The 17076-nt window shown below is 40.9% G+C and overlaps 1 protein-coding gene across 3 annotated transcripts; it reads left to right on the plus strand.

Moving 5' to 3' along the window:
- The first annotated feature begins 938 nt into the window (after positions 1-938).
- Positions 939-16952, plus strand: plekhm1 (pleckstrin homology domain containing, family M (with RUN domain) member 1). Of its 3 annotated transcripts, none has more exons than XM_031315722.2 (12): positions 939-1175; positions 2786-2875; positions 4213-4454; positions 4822-5490; positions 6708-7197; positions 9666-9813; positions 11673-12647; positions 13557-13702; positions 14422-14615; positions 14700-14763; positions 14856-15013; positions 15825-16952. In XM_031315722.2, exons 2-12 carry the CDS (start codon positions 2822-2824, stop codon positions 15931-15933), a joined length of 3249 nt encoding a protein of 1082 aa, XP_031171582.1. In that variant the 5' UTR covers positions 939-1175; positions 2786-2821; the 3' UTR covers positions 15934-16952. The 3 variants fall into 3 exon arrangements, with proteins under 3 accessions (XP_031171582.1, XP_031171584.1, XP_031171583.1); XM_031315723.2 differs by lacking the exon at positions 939-1175 and adding an exon at positions 1502-1682; XM_031315724.2 differs by lacking the exons at positions 14700-14763; positions 15825-16952 and having other exon boundaries at positions 14856-15010.
- The last annotated feature ends 124 nt before the right edge of the window (positions 16953-17076 follow it).

A 17076-nucleotide genomic window follows, 5' to 3' on the forward strand; every position in this document is an offset into this window, starting at 1 on the left:
CTGGAAAGGCTGTTTCCTCACGTTTTATGATCACCCATGCGGGAAATTCAGGATTCACATTCACTGACAAATATGAAAGTTATAAAGGAATCAAAATCAGAGATTTGATCCTTATTTGTACTAATGGCACCCCCTGTTGAACCAAGGCAGTATCCATTACTAAATATCAGCTGTATATCCACAACATTACGCTTAGAAGTTAATTTTAAAAGTTTGTGTCACGAAATGATAACCTGCACAAAGATGAAATGAAGTAAATGTTGAAATATACTAAAACAGTCACATAAAAGTTTAATATGCTCCTGGCAATTGGTTGTTTCTGGTGGAGAACAATCCTTTTCTAGTGCAACTGCAGTCTGGAAATACAGTGCACAGTTTACAAGCTGTAGAGTGTATGATTAAAACTTTTCTGAGCTGTGATGTAAGCCTAGGAAGCCTAAGGAACTCTGCGACAGGACAGGGTACACAACGTCCTCACATGTCTGCAACAGAGCAACAACATCAGCACGCCTCAAAAGCTGTGCTGCCTTTGGGGGTTACTCGTAAACTACAACACCTTCTGTAGCACCACTATTACCGATGCTTCTACTTTGCGTAAGTTCAGGCACTATTTTTTTTTTGTATTGAGTTTTTATAAAATATTAGTCCCATGTTTGCAACTTATTCAAGTCCTTTTTCATTCGATAAAATAAGAAACACATCCAGTAACGGCTGTACTTTTGTTAATGTGTGGTCAGATATGATGAGGTACAGGCTAAATTGTGCTTTAATAAAATAACAAAGAAGTCAATATGCGATCACGCGTGCAAATGACAACCAAATGACGTGAAACAAAGTTTTCTGTAAAATGTTGTTTATGTTTTGTACGTTCCTGTAACGCTCATCTCATAATTACTGTGTTTATTTGACAGAGCCTGAAGACAGCACTGGTCTAGTTCCCATGATGCATCTGTCTTCAGATGTATAGCTACTGAAAAGAGAGCGTCTCACCCTCTCGAGGAAACAAATCGTAGTTAACGCAAATTTTTGTGCTTTTTTGGATGTTTTGGAAGAGATGGAGAGCGACTGTACGGATTGACTTGCCTACAAACATTCTTCTACTGAGTTTATAATAATTTGCAGAGGATATCGCGGTTGTCTTTGGACCGTAATGAGAAGTTAGCCAACCTGTTTCGGTAAGGAAGCTAGCCACATTAACGTGAATGCCACATTCAGGCTGCCTGGCACTGTTGTTTTTCTTTCTGTTTTCCCGAACTGCTACATGAATGGTGCTTTAAATAGCTTGGTTTGGTTTTCTGTGTGTAATATTACGGTGTCTTAACCTTCCCTGTCGAGCTTCAATGCGCCCCACACGCCCTAAACTGAAGCTAACATTACAATTAACAACTTCCTGCCAGTTAATATAACGTTAAGGCGATTGTAACGTTAACGTTATGCTCGTTTTAACCTTAAACTGTCACAATATGCAAACAAACTGACTGCTAACGTTACACTTTTGCAAGGCTAATACGTAACGACATTTGCTTATCCACTGGTGTTAAGTAATCCTGTTTTTGTCAGTAGCTTGGCACCGGACTGGAGGTACTGTAGGCTACATTTAGTGCTGGGTAGGCAGGGAGTCAGTGGTGGCAGACTGGATCCTGATTCAGAATCAGAAAATCAAAATCAAATGAATTACCAAAGTAAGTTTTCAATTGCAAGGGATTTGTCTTGATGTATTTGGTGCATACAATTGCAACATTATAAATGCAAACAAGTACTGCTACAGTCAAGAACATAAATACAGAATAGACGTCCAGTCTTTTTTTTTTTTTCTTTTTTTTTTTAACTGTGTGCAGATTTCCTGCTTGAAAGGGATTTGATGCACTCAATGATCAAACACTTCTTTTCCATTTTGGCAGATCAATTGGCCACTTCCATTTGATTAATTGCTTCAGCCATTAGTTTGAAGGCATTAGGATATTAGTCTCTTGAGGTCTCAAGATGTTTCGCACTTTAGCTGTTTAATCTTTGGTCTTTGGTCTTTAAAAACGCAAAGAGAGAAAAAGTGTACACATTACAGTAACCTAATATAATTTTTTATATTACAATAAAAAGTGTCTAAAAAGACACTACAGCAAAATTAACATGTACAATATAACTTTAAGAAAGGGAAAGAAGGAAGGCTGTACAGTTCAGTGCAGTGTGTGCAAAAATATAGATTAGGGCATGTGCTAAAGTTCACAGTATGTACTGTATAATGTGTGCAATGGTCAGGGTTAATATTCCAGGATGTGTGTAAATGTAATGCGTAGTGACTTGAGGGTGGTGGGTTAAGAGTCTGTCTGTCAGTGGAGGTCCAGGCCTTGTTGAAGAGATCCACTGCACTCGGGAAGAGAGTGATTTCTGTGATTTTTGAGTGGGGAAGTTAGTCATAAAGCATTTTGTAGCTACTTCCCTGCAGACACCCTCTTTAATCAGTGCCTCACATGACTAAGTTACAAAGTGGTTACTCACTGAAACCATGAAATAGCAGATATGCTACAGAACACAGTCTCGTGATGGAAAATGTAATGATAGCCCAGAGGCAAATGTGACATAAAGTGAGGAAGGAAGGAGGAAAAAAAACTGCTTCCTTATCATCACAAGCCTTGCGTGTTTGCCAGGAAACGGAAGCTTGCACTACATGTTTATTCATCGCAAATGTCAAAAGTAATGACAACAGGGGAGCGGGACTCAGGGGTACAGTTGTTATTAGAGACGACACGTCAAGTTTAAAGGAATAGTCTTTGTTTTTGTGTTTCAGTGTGCCATGTGGGAATAAACCTTCGCAGGAGGTGCAATGCTAGCAACACAGATGCCAGACACGCCACCTGAGGCTAAAGATGTCAAACAGGTACAACTACAAGCTTTTTCCTCTTCTGGCTGGTTGTTTTCGCTCTTATTGTTACTGTGATACCTCTGGTGAAGGTGTCAGATTTTTTTTTTTGGCTCCTGGAATGGATTTTTGCTAGACATAGTCAGGTTGTGACATTTAAGTAGTACATGTTGTAATTGTACTGATCATTACACCACTTTCTGCACTGAACTTGGTGCATCCACTTGCCTGTGTATCTTACTTACAGCAGTTATGGGATTAACTATCAATGCTTTATAAAAAAGACAAGATCAGATACAGAACCAATAGCAAAACAATAGCAGATCAATACGAAGGGAGAACAAAGCATTGGAGAGAGAGTGCAGAGGTAATATTTAGCAGAATATACTGTATGACTGTTGTAGTATGATGGATGCCATATGGCTGCACAACACAAAGGAAATATGCGATAAAGTTAAACATCTCCAACGATATTACTTTTGATAAATAAACAGATATTGAAGTGTACTCAGTTCTGCATTTGTGCTGCTGTCAGTATACTGCTAAAATACAACAAATTGATTGTTGAATTAGAAAAACAATGAAAGGAAATTATTTCCAACATTCTTTTATTGCACACTGAACTGAACACAAAAGGCACCAAATAAAAAAGAATGAAAGTTGCATTTTAAAATGGCGTTCGACTATGTTAAAAAAAGAAATCAATCAAAAAAAGAGTGCAATATTGCAGTCTCACAATGTGTTCATCTCGCAAATTGACATTTCAATGACGATAAAAAAAAAAAAAAAAAAAAAAACAATAGATTGTGTGCAACCTTATTATTACGATGTACTGCTGACTTGCTGCTTAATACATTCATGTATGTAAGTCAGGAAACTAAGAAAGCAGGCAAGGAATTTGTCCTCTATTATAGACATATAGTATTTTTTAGCTGTGTTTCTCAAGTCCTGCCAAGCCAAGCACAGTAAAAGAAGAGTGCGTCAGTGCTCTGTGTCGAGAACACCCAGGCCATTGCTTTTTAGAGTTTTGCTGAAGAATCAGTTTTTACTCTGCAACCTATTGCATAATGTAAGGCTTGCTTTTTATATGCTTATGTTCTCTGCCTATCCATGTCAGTCGACTGTAGGTAATCTACAGACAATGTTTCATAACAACATGGCCACTGCCCTCTGTCTATCTGTTCCTCATCATCGCGCTGTAGGTTGGAATGCAGGGCATGTGCCTCTTATGTGTGTTGGTGAACAGAGAAGTTATTTGCCAACCCACTTTTCATTAGAGGCACACCTTAGTTGATCTCTGTCCAAACGAAACGAGGAAGCTGATTATATTTCCTCTCCCATGCGTTGTCACGTAGATCAAAGAGAGGTTGGCACAGTCGCTCAAGGCCCTGCAGAAGCGATATGTAACGTCAGACACAGTGGTCACCAGTGAAGATGCTGATGCTAACCTCCTCTGCTGTGCCCTGGAGGCCATCTTCATCCACGGTATCAAGAACAAGTACATTCGTTCAGAGGCTGGGGGCCGGAGTAAGAAGGCAGACCGAGGACCCCTCCCTCAGCCTTTCTTCTGGAGCCTCCTCAAGACAGTCACCCACCGGTAAAGGCACATTTATGATAAAAGGACATCACTCATTGTTTTGATAATAGGGTAATAATAACTTTGATAAAAACAAAAATGCCCAACATTCCCTGCTTCTAGCTTCTCTTATGTGACGATTTGCTGCTTTTCGTTGTCTTATGTGATAGTAAACAGAATACCTTCGGGTTTTGGATTATTGGTCGGAAAAAAAACTTTTAGGAAATTATAATGGACATTTTTCACAATTTTATAGACCAATCAGTCCTTGAGAAAATAGTCAGCAGATTAATTAATTATACAAATAATCGTTGGTTGCAACCTTACAACTCATTATTCTGTGAAAACTTAGTATAAAGTGTAATAACACACTCTGTTAAATCCCCAGTGATGTGATCACAGAGCTGGAGAAGATCAGCTTCGTGGGCACGGACGTGGGTCGCTGCCGAGCATGGCTGCGGCTGGCCCTCAACCACGGCACACTGGACTGCTACCTTGCATCGCTGTTTCGTGAGGGCTCCAAGCTGCGGGCCCACTACCAGCCCAGTGCCTTGCTCCTGGACACCGAGGAGCGGGAAGTTCTGCTCAGCTACCTCCAGGGTCTGGCCTCACTTACGTTCAGCCTGTCCTACAAGTCAGCTGTCCTCAATGAATGGACCACCACGCCTCTGGCTCTTGCTGGACTCTGCCCCCTGTCCCAGGCGGACACACTCGACCTGCCCGTCAACGGAGGAGACCTTCCCACCTCCAAGCCCATGTATAAAGAATCTTGGGATACAGTGTCTCAGTCGTCTGGCTCATCCGATGCGCAGGATGTGCAGATAGGATGCCCAGTGTTGGGGAGAGGGACAAGTGCACTACAAGGGGGTAGGACTGCACTCAACTCGTCTAATTTAAGCCTGAACACCACAGGCTCCTCTCAGCTCTCCTCCAGCTTGAGCTCTGATAGCCTCCTGCAAGGGCAGGACCCCCGCAGCCCGACAGGAGAGCAATGGTCTTCATGTGACCTGGACATGCCCATTAATGTCAACAACAGCACCAAGATGCCAAAGAAGGAGTAAGTGTATCTTCTTAGCTGTGTCTTTGGATATGTTAAAGCAAAAGAGCAAATAAGAGTTGAAGGATAAAGCAGATGATATTTGAGGGGCTCAGCGGTAAAAGTTTCAAGTGAAATTATAGAGAAAAAAAAAGAACATTTCCTGCTGCACACACACTGATTATGTTTACATGCGTGCACACACATACAGAGTAATCAGATTAGGACAATAGTTTGATTTAACTACACTGCCCGGGGTATTCCCATGAGCAGAATTGAGTGTAGGCACACTGGAGTTGAATTCTTGAGTGAATGAATGAAGAAAGTCCTACAAACTGCTGTTGGAAAACACAAACACTACTCTACTAGCACTAATAAGTGGTCATTTTGTATCACAATATCTCGATACATGATTTCATCACCTTACGATTCCATTGAAAGACGATAAATTATCGTTATCGCAGAGCTTTGTGATATTCTATGTTTTCTTATTGTCAACAACGCTCATGAAAGACTAAAACCAGCAACATATTCATCCTAAAAAGTAGCCTAAACCTGATATATCTTCTTCCTCTGTGCAATAGAGCTTCATTGTTGTCCAACAATGAATGAATAAAACACATCAGTGAGCCGCACTGTTGCACTGGATGACATGCTCCTTTATGACCATGAACGAACACACTGTAGTTTTTTTTTTTTTTAGGTCATCCCATATACAAATCACCATCCTGCTACTGAAGATAATGACCTGAGCACCAAGTATGGATTTATCTGCGGCTGAAAATAGTCCCCAATATATATATATATATATATATATATATATATATATATATATATATATGTATGTATATGTATATATATATATATATATATATATATGTATATGTATATATATATATATGTGTATATATATATATATATGTATGTGTATATATATATATATATGTGTATATATATATATGTATGTGTATATATATATATGTATATGTATGTGTGTGTATATATATATATATATATATATATGTATGTGTGTGTATATATATATATATATATATATATATATATATATATATCTTCAGTAGGAATGAATGGGCTTGGGGCTTTTCTTTGGGTTTGTTGACAATAAGAAAAATATACAATAATGTTCAGCTTTATTCTTGAGAAAAAGAAATAGAATCGGGCAACAATAAATCCTCTCTTGTAGTTAAAGATATCATGACTTGTCCTTGTCTCTTCAGTTCTCTGACAGAGTTCAGGGAGAGTGGCCACTGCAGTCAGGACTCCATGCGTGAGGACTCCTTTGTCTCCAGCACAGGTCCAGATCAGTACTCAGAGACGGCCGTTTTCAGTTGCTCTGACAGCGAGACCCAGGGTCCCCCAACACCATCCCAAGACCACGTGGACACACTCCCAAACTCTGTACTGTCTGATTCAGAGCCACCCCGAACATCTGAAGAGAACCATGTTAACTACTCTCCCTCTGAAGTGTGCCTCAATACTTCTTCTGAGTCACACTCGGACACAGACATGCCCGCTACAGTCAGTGAGCCTGTGGAGTCTGTGGAGTCTGTGGAGCCTGTCGAAGAAGTACAAGCAACCTTTTTTCAGGAGAGTCCTGAGCCTCTTCAGGTAGAGAAAAAAGCAGAGACTTCAGAGCCTTCAGAGCATCTAGGCTCACGTCGCTCCACCAGCATCCTGAGCGGAAAATTGTCCTCAGATTCTTTATCAGTGAGTATATTGCATACAAAAAGACGCACACACACCAGGGCTCGACATTAAGGCTTGTCCGCTTGTCCGGGACAAGTGGATTTTTTTGTAGGGCAAGTGGAAGAGAAATTTACTTGCCCCACTGGACAAGTTAAAACTCAAACAAAATAAAATGCCATGTTACTTAACGTTATGTGCCACTCATTATGTCTATGTTACCGATTTTTATTTTACCGATTTGAAACAAATACATTAACTAACGTTAGACCCAGCGGCAGAGGGTCAGCAGACCACTAACATTAGACCCAGTGGCAGCGGGTCAGCGGACCGCTAACATTAGACCCAGCCCGCTGTTCAGCTCATTCTCTGTAAGCGATGCAGCATGAAAGCACCGCAGAACCAGCAAGTCAGCCAGCGCTAGTTGGCTAACGTTAGCTTGCTAACTCCGCCTTATCCCCCTCGCCACATTGTTCACAGAAAACGAGCTGAATGCAGATGTCACTGGTGGCGATAGCAATGTGCTTTGTGTGGATGAAGCATTAAGTTAATTGGACTCATTTAGCGGCTGGCTGTTTGCCTCGTAGCGTTACTACCCCGCTGCTTGTTTGTCTGTCAGTTATTGTAAAACCTCAGCTCCGCGACTTGCCGGATTCAATATCAGCTAATAATCAACTGTAGTAAAAAAAAGTAGTAACTGTAGTAAAAAAAAAGTAGCTACACCTTTTAAAGGCTCCCTTGGTAAATCATCCTCTGCCGGGTAGAAAGTGAAATTGTAGAAAAAAAAAAAAGTTAACACCAACATTAAGTGGCAAAATCCATTATGTCTACAAAATTATTTTAGATATAGTATAAGTTCAAGTCACCACTACCTCTGGTGATACACTGCACACCGGCGTGCAATGTATTACTTTGTAATATGGAACCTGGAGATCGTTTTTTCTTGTTGACGGGGAAATCTATTGTTGGGACACGTTTGTTTCTACTGTTTCAACTGAATATTATTAATGTTGCTAGAGTTTGGATGCTTTCAACGGTTTGTTCGAATTCTGCATTAGCAAAACACACAAACAAAATATTATAAAATGATAAATCTTTACCCGGACAAGTGACTTTTGTGCATGGACAAGTGAAACGTAAATGTACTTGTCCAAAGGACAAGTGCCTCAAAAAGTTAATGTCGAGCCCTGCACACACTCTCCTGACTGTTATACATGTTGTGTTTCACTGTGTTGTAGTTCCTGTATACAACTAAAGGATTTTACAGATAGGGGAAATGCAGAATGGCCCATGCTCCTGAGTTCCTTTTTGGCTATTTCCACTGAGGCAATGACAAATAAGACACCTGACTCTTAATACTGTAAGCCAGTGTATCAAAGTGGAAAGTCGACACAAGCTATTTAATAATTCATGGAAAATAGTTATTTTTTTCCCACTCAAGGAGATCATGAGTCATGTTAGTCCTGCTGTCTTAGAACAACCTTGACATGAAGTAGAACAGCATAATAAAACACCTCCTTATTCTGTATTCTTTACTGAACATGTACTGACATATCCTGGAGCAGAGACAGCTCCAGGATATGTCACAACATTTTCCTCAAATGTAGGACTTTCTGTGGTTGCCACACATTGGTTAGTCAAATAAGTCAAGATAGGGATGTATTTGTGCTTATCTCTACATGACCCTGAACAGAGTTATTATAGTTCTCACACTTCTAACCTCCAAAGACACATGATAACAAGAACTGCTCTTTCACAAACTGTGGTCTAATCATTGAATGCAGCTCATCTGTGTTCTCTGCGACCAAATTGATAAGTAAATCTGATCTAATCTGTTTGTTGGAAAACATTGAAAAGTAGGGCTCCAACTGATGAAAAATGTAATTGTCAATTCAAAATAATTGCCAGATGTTGGAAAACAGTTTAAAATGTCCATCACATTTTTTTTTTTTTTTAATTAAGTTTACATCTTCAAATGTTTTCTTTTGTTTGACTTGGCAGTCCAAAACCTAAAGAAATTCAGTTTAGAATGATTATAAAACAAAGAAAAGCACCAAAGCCTAACATTTGAGATGCTGGAACCAGAGAATGTTTGGTACCTTTGCTATTGAAATGACTTAAATAATTATGAAAATAGTTGTTGATTAATTTGATGTTAAACGACACATCGTTGCAGCCCTAAATAGTAGAGGTGTGCAAAAAAATCGATTCACGTTCGAATCGCGATTCATGCTCTACGGAATCAAAATCGATTCATAGAATTCCAAAAATCGATTCATATTTTTTTTATTTGTTTTTTCAGCCACTCAATAAATTACAATTGTTGTTTTTTTTTTGGCTAGTAAGTAAAGCAAAATACCAGCCACTTTTATATTTTACCAGAATTTGGCTAGTGGATTGTGCTCATTTTGTACCCTGAATGTACGTCTTCCGTTCCGCTTTCTAAGATCACTGTAAAAACAAAAAAAACCTTCTGTTTACATCCATTGCAGCATTCTCGTTCCTGGATCTCTGACGATGACATCTACAAGCCCCATCTGGAGGACGTGTCAGACCCCGATGAGGCGCCTCCTCCTGCTCCAACGGCCGAGCTCAAGGTTTCTCAGTCACCTCCCAGTGTCGTCCATCGCCGACAAATAGGTATTTCCATGATTACATTTAGAAAATGAAGAAGAATATACGGTACAGAGTCTAGATGATTTTTATGATCTTTATTCATTATTGCAAGGTGGAACAGAGAACACAGGGTTAGCCTTCTGCCTCCGTCTACATCCTACAAACAGTCACAGATTGATCTGTCTCATCTAGAGCTGAAACAACTAGTTAATCGTCGGAAAATGTATCTCCCAACTGTTTTCACCATTTTTTTAAACAAAAATGTTGAAAAATGCCAATCGCTGTCTGGTTCAAGCATTTCTAATCAGGTGATTTCTTGCTTTTCTTTGTCATATATTTGTAAACTGAATATATGCTGACTTTTGGACTTTTGGTCAAACAAAAACAAGACAATTAAAGGTGCTGTAGGTAGGATTGTGAAGATCCAGGACTTAGCAAAAAAAGTTGAACATTGATAACTTCTCAGTCCCTCCCCCCTTTCCGCCAAAGGCCAAAACGGTCTCCTAAGCCCCTCCCCCAACAACGGAGAATGAATGCGTGATGAGCAGTGATTGACATGCAGTTAGACACCCCCCCTGGCCCTGATTGGTGCATCTGAACAGGGAGCTGTGGATTTTTGCAAATCGTACTACAGGCTGTAGGTGGTGCCAGAGGAGCCAGATTTTTTTTTTTTTTTAAATGACCTGCTTCATGTAGTTCTACTGGAACATAGGGTCAGTTTCAGCAAATATGACAGAAAGTTAGTTTTATAAGTCTTACCTACTGCATCTTTAACTAATCAGTTAATTAGAAAAATAATCATCAGATATTTTCAAAATGATCCGTCAAATCATTTAATCACAGTTGCTGTTTACACTCAGTGTGTTGTCGAGGTTGAATGCATTTCCTTCCGCCTAAAACATTTTAAGATTTCTCTTAAAAGTCTATTTGGTGCATTACCGCCCTCTGTAGATCAGTCAAAGCGTGTGAAAACATTGCTCCATAGCGCTACTAGTGGTCAAAACCTCCACATGGTGCCTTCAGTTTAGTCATAAAGGTGGCCACCAAGGAGTTAAGTTAAAAGGTAAATAATACTAATCACATAAGGCAGAAAATTCCTACAGCACTGGAAAACCTTGTAATGAAAACAACATAGCAGCTCTAACCACACCCCAAACAGTTATGTAACAGCAATCAAATGGAAACACACCTTTTGATACGTCATTCATTGGAATTTGGATTGCACTGGAATGTAGTGGACTTGTATTGCTTGCAAGACGTCACCTCAATGAGTGCTTGGACTATGAAGCATTTGTTGTTCCATTATCAATAGAGGCAATACTCCAGGGAACAGCTAATGTATAATCTCACTGCATCACGTGAACAGAATAGGTTGCCCTTATTTAATAATCTGTTGAGGCAATAGCGGTGTGCACAATAAATGCTAGAGAATGGTTGATGATGAAAACCACTGCTGCTGCTTACGTTACTGCTGTTTTATGGCAGACATTTTGACTCAGTTTAACCCTCTGACTCAGCTTTTCCGCAGTTCCCTAAAAGCTGCGTTACAGTTAGAGAGGACCAACATTTAAATGCTTATGCTTGTCAATTCTGTAGGGAAAAAAAGATATTATAAGTGATATAAACAGTTTATTCTGGGTCATTTTAGCCCTTTAGTTCCGCAGAATTATGATCTTATCTTTTCACTGCTGTTGTTTCCTTTTTAAATGTTCATATTTATCACATTTTTCTTGTCACTTCATGGTCAAACATAGTTGTAAAAGCAGTTATGACAAAATAAAACAAGTCTCTAGCTTGTCAACCAGTCTCCACAATGTGAAAGTAGACCAAAGATAATGGATAATAACTTACGCTGACTCTGTGTCCATCTGTCTGTCTGTCAGGGCTGTTCAACCCTTTTCGGGGCTTGCTGAAGCTCGGTCATCTCGAGCGTCGAAGTGCGATGGGATTGTGGCGCGATCACTACTGTGAGCTTTCGCCCTTCGAGTTCCGGCTGTATCTGAATGCAGAAGAGCGGACATGTTGTGACAACTGCTCCCTGGTGCGATGTGAGGACGCTCGCATCGCTTCACCCGAGGGCCGCTTTGAGTTGGCCTTCCCTGGGAAGCGACTGTACCTCCGGGCAGCCAATCGCGGCGAAGCTGAGGACTGGGTGGACCGGATAGTAGAGGCCGTCAACAAATGCCGTCCAGCATCTCGCGTTGATGAGCAGTGGGAGGTGCTGCAACCCACCAGTGAGAATGGTGTGGATGTGTCATCCCTTTCCTCCGCCCCCTCCAGCCCTGAGCGAGGATCACTCTCGGACACAGGGACGTGTGGAGCGCAGGAGGCACCGCCTCCTCTACAGGAATTCGACTGGTCCCGGAGTGCTGATTTGGAAACGGATGCCCTCAAAGAAGCGGTTTTGTACTTCTCCACAGATTCTGAGGCTCGGACATGGGCACCTCTGGTCTTCTCCCTCTCGTTGGAGGCTTTGAAAGGCTTTCGGGTACAAGAGGGAAGGAAGCTGCTGCGGCAAACCCACCCTATTGAGGAAATCCGAGATGTGGTGCCTGACGTCTCTTTGGGAGGACCGGCCTTTTTCAAACTGCTGACCGTCAGGGAGACGCTTAGACTGAGGGCGGAGAACCCAGAGGAGGCTCGTTCTTGGAGGGTTTTGATCCGAAGAGCTCTGGACTCGTACCTGGAGAGTGGGGAGGATGGGGGCTCTGGAGAGCCAGTTGTCCTATGCCCGGGAGTGACTGGAAATCTCCATAGACTGGTGCAGCACAGACTAAAAGAAGATGGAGCACTTTTTGTTCATCTCTGCACTGTGCCCTCAGAGAAGGGACTGGACAGTCAGAGCTTCAAGTGTGCAGGTAATCTTGAGTTGTTAATAATGGCATTAACGCACATTCATTATCATTGTTGAGTTGCTTCTTAATATGACAACTGATCAGACCTGCTTCAGTTTCAATATTTGGGAGATAAAATCATACAGTGTGTTGTGTTAAAGGGTTGTAATAGTTGGTCTTCTGATCCTGTGGATGCCCGTCATTGTGATTTGAATCAGGACATTAACATTACATGTGCTTTATTTATTTTTTATGTTTTCACTTTATTTTATTCTATTTATTTACTTATTTATTTCTAAATTTTGGTCTGATCAGATACCTCTTTATGTTACTATGTATGTCTAAGCTGACTGTTTACGATAAATAAAAAATAAGTATAAATAATAATAATAATAAATAAAATAAAATAAAATAAAAATAAACTTTACATGTGCGAAGTAGAAAGTAATAAAACCATGACATGACAACAGCGATCAAACTAGTGCAATGTGTAGAGTAGCTATTATTTCTTATATCTTTGTTTCTCTCACCTGTCCTTCCACTATCTAATTCAAATTTATAAATTACAATTTTCCTTTGTCTTTCCCTTTATCCCACCACACATAAATTAGCAAAGCAACTCTTTCTGATGAATATCAGTTTCATCAAACTGTTATATAATCCATGTTCTCATGAGAGCTAGCAACACGACTTCAGTCATAGTCCACCTATTGCCCACAGTATTTGCTCTTTTCTGACTGAGACATGAAAATCACGGTATCCTGGTGGAAACAGTCGCTATGTGTGGGGCGTCTAGTCTTTGTGGGTTTAAATAATCTTCAAGTCTGTTCAGGAGTGTGTTTGTGTTGTATGTGTGAGCCTGAGGGAATTAGTTTTTCATTTTGTGCGTGTGACTCAGAGGCTGAGGTTCTGTTTGCTGTGTATCATACGCAGGGTGTCCTCAGCAGATCGGCCCGTCTCTGGGCAGAGCCAGGCTTTGTGAGTTCTCGGGACAGTACTACTGTGACTCCTGTCACCACGGTGACGTCACCATCATCCCTTCACGCATGGTGCACAACTGGGACCTCACACTACGAGAGGTAGGTGCAGCGCATCACCGATCATACATATGCACACAGATGGTGTTATCAGATATCGGGGTTATACGGGGGGGGGGGAGAGAGAGTTGTAGAAAGACTTTGTGGAGGGAGCTGCGATCTCACTTGAGTCAACCTTGGTTTGGGTTGAAGACTAGAAGTTTTGAAAATGAAAAAAGGCCTGAGGATGTGGCGTTAGAAAGAAGTAAGCTTACAAGATCTCTGCAGCCCGGAATGCTGTGTGGACTAGCCAGAAGTTCTGGCAATGCGAGACTACATTGTGGATAATGAAGATGCCAGGTTTTGGCCAGAAAGGAAAAAAATATGTCTGGTTTAACTGCATCAATGATACTTTTTTTAAACTGTCCATCGCGAGTCCGCCAATGTTATAGGGTACTCTTTTAATCCACCAATCAATCAATCATAATACTTTATTGATCTCCGGAGGGGGGACTAGGCTAGCTGTGGGCTAGTCTCGCTTTGCCCGACCCTCCTCCATAGCACGCTGAAGGAGGGTCTGGCTACTCCACATAGCATTCCGCTGCAAAATAGTCGTAGGAGAGAAAACTCAGATTGGACAGATACCCACTACATGCTCTGGTTTCACTTTGACAATTTGATGTTTTTTCAGAGTTTCTTCAGTAACACTTGCCCTCAGTAATCACACACCACTTCAACATGTTCTGACCTCGTGAATGTGCCCTGTGTGTGTGTCTGTCCAGGTGTCTAGGAAGGCCCTGCATCTGCTGGCTCAGGTGGAGCAGGAGCCTTTGCTGAACCTGGAGCGGCTGAACCCTGAGTTGGTTAACCATGCTGAGTCCATGGCTCAGGCCCACAACCTGCGGCAGAGGCTACGCCTGCTGGGCGACTACCTGCTCACCTGCCGCAGCGGAGCCTGCAAGAAACTCCAAGCCAGGTGTGTGTATGCATATGCGTTTTACATTTAACCATATTGTATTTACGACATTTTTATTATATGCATCTTTAAATTCTCTACCAGAATGGAGCAGCGAACGTACCTGTTGGAGTCGAGCCATCTGTACAGTGTCATGGACCTACGACAGGTATCCTGCTGTGTTGATTGCGTTACCGCACCAGTCATCTGCCACCTTGAAACATCTTAATTTGTGTTTGTCTGTTTTTTTTTTTTTACTAGATAGCAGAGGGTCAATATGCAACCTACCTGAGCACGCTGTTGCAGTATGCCTCTAACCACGTGTTCCACTGTGACCTGTGCACCCAGCGTGGCTTCATCTGTCAGATATGCCACGCTAATGACATCATCTTCCCCTTCCAGTTTGACATCACCACCAGGTACGTTATTCTGGGCCGCCTCACTTCTGCTTTGTTCATCCGCACAACTACTTCATTAAGTCATTTTATTTATTTTACCTTTGTCTGCGTCTACCAGTATTTCCAGGTCATTTTATGCACCTCTCACTAGGGTTGGGCATCGTTTGGATTTGAACAATTCTGATTCCGATTCTTCCTTTCGATTCCGGTTCTTATCGATTCTCGATTCCGATTCTTTGAGGGGTGGAGTTGAAACGGGTCCCATGCTTATTTCACAAATAAGAGGAAAGTTTTATTTTGATTCAATGGTGGTTTGCAGTTTTACAGCTTTTTCAACGTAAAATAAAGCCACACTAGAGCGCCGCTTACTGTGCTCCATGGCTGCAACACAACAAGCGCCTGGCCGCTACGGAAACTAAAACTTGCGCATGTTAAATTGGGAACCCATGATCAGATTTGAAACCAAATCCTCCAAACGATTCCAATAACAAACGATTCCACTGGAATCGTAATTTTTGAAACGATTCCAAGTAGGAATCGGTTCTCGATGCCCAACCCTACCTCTCACTAGGGTTGCAACGTTAAACATTAAAATCAAATCACAATACAAAAAAACTAAGTAAAGAGGTGTTTTAAATCTTCCATTTTCATCCTCCAGTAGTTATGTCAAAGAAGAACTGGCCAATCTGAATATGAAAACAAACTGGATGCAGAAAATGTCAACCAGAGAATTATCCATTACTTGTTTTTGTTCTAGATGTGGTAAGCAACTTGTATTTGTTTCTAAATTGCCTTTGAATTCAGTCCTCATATTTGTTTGTCTCTGACCCAGGTGTAAAGATTGTAAGGCTGTGTTTCACCTGGCCTGCAAGGCTGCTGAGGACTCGTGTCCTCGCTGTCAGCGGATGAGGAAATACCTGGAGAGAGATCTGCAGGACTGAGCGCAGCCAGCGGGGCGGCGCTGTGTGGCCCACGTCTAACAAGGCCACGTTTTTCAGGAAGCTAGAGGGGAGCTGACGGGGCAGAAAAATAACAGAAAATCTAGCTTTTACATTAAGTAACCTCAAGTGCAATTATGAGTGCCCTAACTGACCTTGAAGAGGAAGGTGTAAGAGTGACAGTGCTACAGTAGCTAGACTCGCTTGCACTAATGGAGAGGCACATCAGGCCTCACGATGCTAACATAATGCAGCCAAATGGTACTGACCAGTGACTTTAATACCTCTCTGAATTCAGACTCCGCCACGGCATCAAACAAGGGACAGTCAAGGTTGCTGCCAAGAATCATATCCAACACATTTTTTTTACATCCACTTTTTTAAAAACTTTGTGTCTCATCGTGTCAAATACAACATTCTTCTTCACCATCATGTTTACCAGAAATGCTCCACAGAACATTCTGCATTTGTCTTAGATGCACTTATTTAAACACAATGCAGCAGTGAGGTTGGGTACTCAACATGCAAAATAACAATAACAGTACTTGAAATGTTCAACAGATTTGGATCGTGCCTTCTTTTTAATTTAAGCTTTACACTATTTTCCTCTTGGTGTGTGTTTAATATAGTGCCAAAAATCATTAAAATAGACAGTTTTGCGTTCGATTTACCATAACATAAGATTACATTGCTGCATTACATACTGATTTTGTGTAAAGGTGATAATCAGTCACCGAGAAGACTTTGTGGAATGTTTCTCTCAGTATATTGACTCAAGTTTTACCAACGGACATATATGTATTTAAAGTGAGGGATGCACCGATCCGACTTAATTGGCCGATACCGATCCAATACTAAGGTTTGATTATTAAGATGTATTCCTCACTGTGTGAACGTGACTGGGATAATTCTTTTATGTGTTAGGCAACATCTGGCTGGATTCAAACATTGCTTTCCTATCTTTGTAAAAGAAAAAAATGTATTTGTTGTTTATTATTAAAATAAATAAATCCTGCACCAGCTTCAAAATGAAAAGAAATTACACGTTTAAACCGTTTCAAATAAAGCAACAAATTGGTCAAAACTTAAACAGGATTTAAAATGTCAGTGTATATAATGTGTATATAGAATATAAACATCAACGGA

This window comes from Sander lucioperca, chromosome 22, assembly GCF_008315115.2.
Source record: "Sander lucioperca isolate FBNREF2018 chromosome 22, SLUC_FBN_1.2, whole genome shotgun sequence".
Classification (NCBI taxonomy): Eukaryota; Metazoa; Chordata; class Actinopteri; order Perciformes; family Percidae; genus Sander; species Sander lucioperca.

What these genes read in the sequence shown, in the direction of transcription:
- plekhm1 (XM_031315722.2), top strand. Translation starts at nt 2,822, where the DNA reads ATGCTAGCAACACAGATGCCAGACACGCCACCTGAGGCTAAAGATGTC. An exon ending in CGTCCATCGCCGACAAATAG is followed by an intron (nt 9,814 to 11,672) that starts GTATTTCCATGA and finishes TCTGTCTGTCAG; the next exon opens with GGCTGTTCAACCCTTTTCGG. An exon ending in TCAGAGCTTCAAGTGTGCAG is followed by an intron (nt 12,648 to 13,556) that starts GTAATCTTGAGT and finishes TATCATACGCAG; the next exon opens with GGTGTCCTCAGCAGATCGGC.